The 9,090-nt window shown below is 44.5% G+C and overlaps 1 protein-coding gene across 1 annotated transcript; it reads left to right on the top strand.

Moving 5' to 3' along the window:
• Positions 1-4,992: 4,992 nt before the first annotated feature.
• On the top strand, positions 4,993-8,803 carry LOC308149928 (actin-binding protein IPP-like; the record flags this gene model as incomplete). Its single annotated transcript, XM_080522806.1, has 9 exons — positions 4,993-5,362; positions 5,681-5,892; positions 6,135-6,354; positions 6,491-6,646; positions 6,951-7,118; positions 7,386-7,523; positions 7,613-7,735; positions 7,995-8,212; positions 8,594-8,803. 9 exons carry the CDS (start codon positions 4,993-4,995, stop codon positions 8,801-8,803), a joined length of 1,815 nt encoding a protein of 604 aa, XP_080378932.1.
• Positions 8,804-9,090: the final 287 nt, after the last annotated feature.

Here is a 9,090-nt window from a genome sequence, read left to right as displayed (position 1 = left end):
ATTCTGATTACTGATTACTGATTACTCCTTTAAAAAGTAATCTAGTTACTTTACTGATTACTTGATTTTAAAAGTAACTAAGTTAGATTACTAGTTACTTTTTTAGTTACTATTGGCAGCTGCCTAGGCACCCGACCCCCCCCCCCCCCCCCCACCCGCAACATAAAAATGAAAACTGGTTTTGCCAAAACTCACTTTATTTTAACAGTAACTTAAATTACATAATTAAACTTTAAACAATAACTTAAAACAACAAAATAAAGAGTCTTTCTTTGCCTCACCCAACATAAATACTTGTTTTTAAACAATAAAATAAATATAATCTTTATTTAAGTGGGGCTACCCCCCTCAAAACGCAATTTCCCATTTTTCCCCGATTTTGAGATGAGTTGCTCTTTTGCCTCCTAAACATGTTTTCTTTCATATTAGTGACAATACAACGTCGACAAAAACACATTTGGTTGTTTATTTTACTTGATTGTGGTGCATGCGTCCGTAAAATCCTCATAAATTCGCCAAAAGTTAGTAGTTTACGCACAGCGTTACCGAAACGGCTGCTGTCTGAAATACATCAAGCCTGGCCTTGTTTGAAAGATGTGTTTCTTGTGCTCAAAATGGCCGCTTCCAAAATTTACAACGCCCCTTGTATCAGCAACCAATCACTAAAATAGATAGGTTGCATTCTTTTAGAATACGCGATTCTATTGGTTGATGCGAAAATTCTCGAATGTGATTGGTTGTCGTGTCCCATGTGACGCGGAAGGCGGAACTAGCCTCTCCACTCAGCCGTTTAACATTGGCGACCTACTGAACTTTAGGGACACTTTTGGGACACTTCCTATGTAGCCAGGGGAACAGAAAAAGACACACACCATCAGTGGGATGCCAGCTTTCAGACAAAAGTGATTTCAAGTCTCTAGCCCAATGTATCACCAAACAGCGCTCAATTTAGTCAATCACTGTGACCCACCGTTTAACATTGGCGACCTCCTGAACTTTAGGCTCACTTTTGGGACACTTCCTATGTAGCCAGGGGAACAGAAAAAGACACACACCATCAGTGGGATGCCAGCTTTCAGCCAAAAGTGATTTCAGATCTCTAGCCCAATGTATCACCAAACAGCACTCAATTTAGTCACTCACTACCCCTCCCCACTCAGCCGTTTAACATTGGCGACCTCCTGAACTTTAGGCTCACCTTTGGGACACTTCCTATGTAGCCAGGGGAACAGAAAAAGACACACACCATCAGTGGGATGCCAGCTTTCAGACAAAAGTGATTTCAAGTCTCTAGCCCATTGTATGGCCTCCTGTGGCCAGAATTCATAACTCCCCTCCTGAGTGAGCTAGAGGTCTGGTTTTCACAAATGTCGAACATCTTCGGTCGCGCCTAGCAGAAAAAACTCGACAGAGTACGGGTGCCAAGCCCCTTACGAATGACCTCGTCGAAAACGGTGCGTCTCTGCGCCTCGGAACGGCCGCGCTGACCGAAAAGCATTTAAAAATAACTCAAATTCAGGCTTCTCGGCCTAGGCACTTCAGGTCAAAGTACCGCTGCGTCGCAACCGTACGAGCCACAGACGCCGTTCTAATATTTCCTGAATCGGCTCGGGCCCGCCGAACACATATCCGAGCCCCGACTCGGTTGCGGCGCCAGTACCAGGTTCTGTCCCTCTCTCACACACAGGAGAGGCAGATGTGCTCACACACCAGTACCAGGTTCTGTAACTAGGCTTGACACAAGTGTGTGTGTGTGTGTGTGTGTGTGTGTGTGTGTGTGTGTGTGTGTGTGTGTGTGTGTGTGTGTGTGTGTGTGTGTGTGTGTGTGTGTGTGTGTGTGTGTGTGTGTGTGTGTGTGTGTGTGTGTGTGTGTGTGTGTGTGTGTGTGTGTGTGTGTGTGTGTGTGTGTGTGTGTGTGTGTGTGTGTGTGTGTGTGTGTGTGTGTGTGTGTGTGTGTGTGTGTGTGTGTGTGTGTGTGTGTGTGTGTGTGTGTGTGTGTGTGTGTGTGTGTGTGTGTGTGTGTGTGTGTGTGTGTGTGTGTGTGTGTGTGTGTGTGTGTGTGTGTGTGTGTGTGTGTGTGTGTGTGTGTGTGTGTGTGTGTGTGTGTGTGTGTGTGTGTGTGTGTGTGTGTGTGTGTGTGTGTGTGTGTGTGTGTGTGTGTGTGTGTGTGTGTGTGTGTGTGTGTGTGTGTGTGTGTGTGTGTGTGTGTGTGTGTGTGTGTGTGTGTGTGTGTGTGTGTGTGTGTGTGTGTGTGTGTGTGTGTGTGTGTGTGTGTGTGTGTGTGTGTGTGTGTGTGTGTGTGTGTGTGTGTGTGTGTGTGTGTGTGTGTGTGTGTGTGTGTGTGTGTGTGTGTGTGTGTGTGTGTGTGTGTGTGTGTGTGTGTGTGTGTGTGTGTGTGTGTGTGTGTGTGTGTGTGTGTGTGTGTGTGTGTGTGTGTGTGTGTGTGTGTGTGTGTGTGTGTGTGTGTGTGTGTGTGTGTGTGTGTGTGTGTGTGTGTGTGTGTGTGTGTGTGTGTGTGTGTGTGTGTGTGTGTGTGTGTGTGTGTGTGTGTGTGTGTGTGTGTGTGTGTGTGTGTGTGTGTGTGTGTGTGTGTGTGTGTGTGTGTGTGTGTGTGTGTGTGTGTGTGTGTGTGTGTGTGTGTGTGTGTGTGTGTGTGTGTGTGTGTGTGTGTGTGTGTGTGTGTGTGTGTGTGTGTGTGTGTGTGTGTGTGTGTGTGTGTGTGTGTGTGTGTGTGTGTGTGTGTGTGTGTGTGTGTGTGTGTGTGTGTGTGTGTGTGTGTGTGTGTGTGTGTGTGTGTGTGTGTGTGTGTGTGTGTGTGTGTGTGTGGCTGGCTGGCTGGCTGTAGTTCTGTGTGCTGATTACATGGTGGTGCCAGAGGTTTGTGAGAGAGGGAGACACTTTCTATTCCATAACAGCCACTATTTGTAGCCTGTGTGCATTTCTGTTCAGTTTATGTTATTCAGTTATCAGTCAGGTGTTTAGGATGTTTATTGCTAATGGTTTGATTAGGTTTTGTGTTTGTGAATAGCAGTTTCAAATAAAAAATGTTTCATATTTCACAATACAAAACTTTGAGTCTGTTTTCCCGAAAATTTGTTTTTATGTGTTTGTCCACACACTTGTCCACACACAAGGATTTTCCTTGCACCAAAACAGACCAAACTTTCCACATTTCTTCCTATCCATATTCTGCTTCTCTGCACACAAGAGTTTGATGATATATCATTCATAGCCCTGTTTATAGTACATTTTATACCAAAACCATGGCGAAAATAGATTTTTTTATGACTATGGACAGTATTTCCTGATGTATGGGCTGATACGAGGACATAGACACAATCTGCTGTGTGCAAAGTTTGTTTTCTTATGTGTCAACATAAATAAAAAAAATAAATAAAAAAATTGACAAATATGATGGTGTGAGTGATCCTGGAGATTTGGGTCCAATTAGCATCTAATTTGCATAATAAACATAAACAATAATAAATTCAGAAAACTTGCAATACATTTTTTCATAGTTTTTATGTACATAACAAACTGGGAATGTGTTCATAGTGATATCTATTTTCTTTCTTTTTTTGCCTATTGGCAAAGTCTAGGGGGGGTAGCCTCCCCTTAACAGTAACTAGCAAGGAGGGGTTTCACAAAACCTAAAACCTACCCTGACCATTCAGGCTTTTACCACAGGACAATATTTTCTTGCCAGCACAGAGTGTACAACGAACATTTATGTTCTTGTCATCCTTTGCTGACACAAACTCAAAATAATCCCTATATTTCCAGCTATTTAACGCATATCTCTGTTCTCGCTCCATTATACGCTTCTGTTTACACTGTGCAATCAGCGTGGTGATACACGTGAGCGATTCTGCTGCACCTCGTGTTGAAAACGTGATCACTGACGTCACTCCCCAAGACGCGAGAAAAGCAATAAATGTTTGTTTACTATCGAACATTACAAAGAAATACTGCATTTAGCCTAAGTTATGAGGTAGTAACGCAATAGTAACGCACAGTCACTCGAATAAGTAACTTTAATCAGATTACTGATTTGGAAATAGTATCGCGATAGAATAGTCGTTACTGGGAAAAGTAATCAGATTAGAGTATCGCGATACTTAGTATCGCGTTACCGGCATCACTGCTTGGGAGAGGGTGAACCTCTATCCAGTGTGGGCTATAGCAAAACATTGCTGAATTTCATACATATTTTATTACATCAGAAGACTATTATTGTGTGTAATTTCAATTCTTATCTTTCAGATACTTAGTTACATTATTAATGGAATGTAAAAACTTTGACTCTCAATATCTCTGAACTGCCCTAAACGGAGATAGAACCTTATCATTCTAAGCTCACGACACCTAAACAACTGATGCTGCTGCACATCTTGTAAAGATAACATGTTCTCATGTTATTATACTTATTTAGCTACAGCACAATATGTCTGATTTTAGCCCACCTAAATATACAAGTCTGTTATTCTGCAGCTAGACTAAAACTATGGATTTAGGCTGAACTATTGTGGAAATTATGTTATTACGCATTGCTACTTTATTTTGTTTTGGTGAAATTTGCTTAAGGAAATGTGTCATGTGCAAGTTTGAACCAGATCAGATGATGATGTGTACAAAAATAAAGACTATAATGACACAAATGGATCTGTTGAGAAAACAGTTAACAGTCTCTACATAATGCATCAATGGCACTCAATAGGGACAAGCACATATCCCTCACAATGTCTTGTATATACAAACACTCAAGCTGAAGTCACGATTAAACAATAGCACCACATCTTTGCTCCATGTATTACTATGACTTAATGAACTATGAATAATTTAATGTGACTTTTGAAAGTGTGTCAGTCACAGTCATGTGTGTCATCCTTTTTCGCCCTAGAGTCAGATGACGTGTCTGCTTAGAGAATCTTGTGCCATGAAGCTGTAGGCGGGTGGACACACCACAGCCCCTGTCTCTGTGACTGAGTCACCATGTCCTTAATGGGTCCACCTCGTTCCCCACCTGCCTCTACCTCCATCTCTTGGAGTAGCAGCCATGGTGACACCGCTGCTGCTGTGGGGACTCTGACCAGCCCTGAGGAGGCTCTCTATGCCTCTGACCGCTATGCTCGACTCATACTGGCCCAAATGAACAAGATGAGGCTCCGCACAGATTTCTGTGACGTGAGGTTGAGGGTGGGTGGACGGGTCTTCAGTGTGCACAGGTTGGTCCTGGCTGCCAGCAGCCCCTACTTCTCTGCCCTCTTCTCCTGGGGGATGAGTGAGGCTGACAAGGAGGAGGTCCAGATCCTGGGAGTGGAGGCCGAAGTCTTCGAGGTCCTGCTGGAGTTTGTCTACACAGGTCCTGACAGGATACATGCTCTCCATCCACAGACAGTATCTACACAACGATTAGAGAGAAAGATATATTGTTGGTATCATTCATGCATAGGACATTAGTTCATTCATTACACTAGTGTGTTTATGTATTTAAGGTCCTTTCTTTAGCTATTATTCTCAGTCAACAGCCAATGTTCAGAAAGCTAATACACATGAATTGCACCACCATGTTATATAGCCTAGGTGATGCTTATTTTGATTGATGATAGGATAGCTTCTTTGTTTGTGTGCATCTCTCTGAATGAAGTCTGAGCTGCTTGCCCCCCCCCACCCCCCCCAGGTATGATCAACGTGACAGTGGAGAACATGCAGGAGCTGATGGTGGCAGCAGACATGCTGCAGCTGAGTGAGGTGGTGTCCATCTGTGGAGAGTTCCTCAAGGGCCACATGGACCCATCTAACTGCGTTGGTGTCTACCAGTTCCTGGAGCAGATCGCCTGTCTGGACATGCTGGAGTTCACTGAGAACTACATCCATGTCCACTTCCTGCAGGTGCAACATTCTCTTTCCTTCCTCATCCCTCATCCCTTTATCTTCCTTTTCTATAATTTTAATATTTAAGTTCCTAAATGACTTCTCCAAGGCAGGATCTCTCTCCTTACCACTCATTTTAATCTACTTTGTATGTAGCTATGACAGAAACGAATATCCCATCTTTAAATCAGTAAAAAAAAACGTTCAAGCCAACACATAAAAGCTCAAAGAAGAAACTCAAAGAAACTCTGTCTGTCTAGGTGTGTGTGTCTGATGAGTTCTGGGGCCTGTCGAAGGACCAACTGGTGAAGCTGTTGCGCAGCGAGGAGCTGAGGATTGAGGACGAGTACCAGGTGTTCACGGCAGCCATGGACTGGCTGCTGCAGGACGTGGCCAAGAGGGAGAAGCATGTGGTGGAGGTGCTGGATCCTGTACGCTTCCCTCTGCTCTCCCCACAGAGACTCTTCAAGTACATCGAAGGTAGTTGAGACCCACAGTACAGTTCAGAGGCAGTACACAGAGAAGCCTGGAGCTCACCTTGACGACTCACGACTTGACAGCACTGGATGATTCCATGCATAAACTGACCGACTAGTCATTTAATTTCTCCTTGCAGGCATTTCTGACTTCAGCCTGCAGGTGGCACTGCGGACTCAGCTGAGGGAATACACAGAGGTGACCAAGTCTCCCAAGGAGAATAAGATGTACAGTCTGTTACAGCCTGCTAGGATGAGGCCCAGAAGAAAAGCCAGGAAATATCTTTATGCCATAGGTAAGCCTCTGTGGTAAACTTTAAAGGGGCAGTCTGGGATTGGTATATACATTTTTGGACATTTAAATTAATGATTTGTAGCCATTAATTCTTGAGCCCAAGCATACATAGCTCAGTCTATTAATTTGAGATGTGTTAAATTTCTCCAGCCCCATCCCTCAGCTGTTTACCAAAAAAAGTGGCGAGGAGACCTCTTTGTTGTTCCTGTAAAATCATTTGATTATCAAGTTTCAATACAGCCCTCATCTCCCTACGTTTGCGTAGTAAAAACACTCTCACGTCACGTCTGGTTTCGCCCTCTCAGGAGGCTTCACTCTGCTGCAGAGCGGCCGTTGGAGTGAGAGCAGAGCCCTCAGCTGTGTGGAGCGCTTTGACTCCTTCAGTCAATACTGGACCACTGTGTCTTCCCTGCACCAGGCCCGCAGTGGGCTGGGTGTGGCCGTGCTGGAGGGCATGGTCTACGTGGTTGGAGGTGAGACAGTGCACTCAGTCTGTCTGTCTGTCTGTCTATCTGTCTGTCTGTCTGTGAGAGGTAGAAGTAGAACAACTTCGTTATACACAGTGTAGAAATCAACAGATGGTGGTCCCTCAAGTTCATGAGTAAAAACAAAAACGATGTACAAGTGCCATAATGCAATCACAGTCATACTGTATGCATACATGTTTGACATGTCGATATTTCACAGTGGAATTTCCATTTGACATAATATAATTGTGCTTTCCATTTGCTATTTCCCAGGCGAGAAGGACTCCATGATATTCGACTGCACAGAGAGATATGACCCAGTGACCAAGCAGTGGGCGGCAGTAGCCTCTTTGAATTTCCCACGCTGTGGAGTTGGCGTCTGCCCCTGTCACGGGGCGCTCTACGCACTAGGTAAACACCAGCCTGTCACTTGGGACATGCAGTACATGGAAGTAGATGTGAATAGAGTATCATGTGACCTCACTACTGTGCTCTTGCAGGTGGTTGGAACGGATCGGAGATTGGGAAAACGATGGAGCGCTACGACCCGGCAGAGAACAAGTGGGAGATCATCGGAAACATGGCGGTTCCACGATACTATTTTGGCTGCTGCGAGTTACAGGGTTAGGCTCTCCCAGAGATCACTAAGGAACCTATGATTTAGAGACTAGCATGCTTATTCAGTGATAATTAAAAACAAATAAAATAAGAAGAATAGGAAGAAATGTATATATATAGTACATGTACAAGCAAAATGTAATACCATATTCACACCATATTTACCCTTTGATCTTAATGAACACTCGTAATGTTATTGTAATGTTATTGTTAGGAAGGTCCTCTGAACCAACTAGATCTGTGTGTCCTTTGATCGCTCTGCAGGGTTAATCTACGTGATCGGGGGTATCGGTGACGAGTGGATAGGGCTGCGCTCGGCCGAGATGTACGACCCCATCTCCCACCGCTGGAGCGCCCTGCCTGTCATGGTTACACGACGGGCCCACGTGGGCGTGGCCTGCCTCAACAACTGCATCTACGCCGTGGGAGGCTGGAACGCGTTGGGCTCCCTGGAGACGGTGGAGAAGTACTGTCCTGAGGAGGTTGGAGCCTGTCTCTTGTCTGGTGTCTGTCTCTGCTGTCACACAGAAGGCTTCACAATTAGTACAATTAGTTAGTGTATTGGACATTGACCTTTGACTGAACAATAACATGAAGGGGATACTTCACAAAATACATGTTAACTGACTTGGTCCATGCTAAATGATGGTCGCCTATAGGGGGAGGGTGGTGCCTGTATACTTAGATAAAGCCGCAGAGTCTACCCAATTGACTAAAAGATAGACTAAAAGGTTAGAGAGCTGAGATATTTATGTCAAAGATGGGTTTTTTCTATGAATCGCAATAGATGAGCATGTATTATTGACTAGTACAAAGACTGTGACTGTGTGTCTTTTAACCATAATGTGTCTTTCCTTCCACAGGAGAAGTGGGTGGAGGTGGCACCTATGGCGGTGGCGCGGGCGGGGGTGTCCGTATCAGCCGTAAATGGTCTGCTCTACGCTGTTGGGGGGCGGGCCACCAACAGAGACTTAGTGGACTCAGTGGAGATCTATGACCCCCACCTGGACACCTGGACTGAGATCGGCAACATGATCACCAGCCGCTGTAATGGAGGGGTGGCCGTCCTCTGAGAGACAGGTCCACTGTTTCCACTGTAACCCTAACTGTTATAATAAGGATACCGGTCTGTAATTGGTGAAGAGGTGTTTATCTGTTGAAGTTTTGTTCATACATTTGTTTACCATATCAGTATATCAGTAAAATATTTTTATTTTTTCCTATAGTTCCCAAAGATATTGAGTCAGTGATTCTCTCTCCACAGTCCTCCTCAGCAAATCTCTTTCTAGTGCCGTTTATTTCTTTAGCTAGTTTTGGCCCCACATTAACAACATATATATATATATATACTTTTTTAAAA

Source organism: Nansenia antarctica (genome assembly GCF_963989245.1).
Source record: "Nansenia antarctica genome assembly, chromosome: 2".
Taxonomy (NCBI): Eukaryota; Metazoa; Chordata; class Actinopteri; order Argentiniformes; family Microstomatidae; genus Nansenia; species Nansenia antarctica.
The sequence above is the reverse complement of the archived record's forward strand: the minus strand, read 5'-3'. Positions and strand labels throughout refer to the sequence as shown.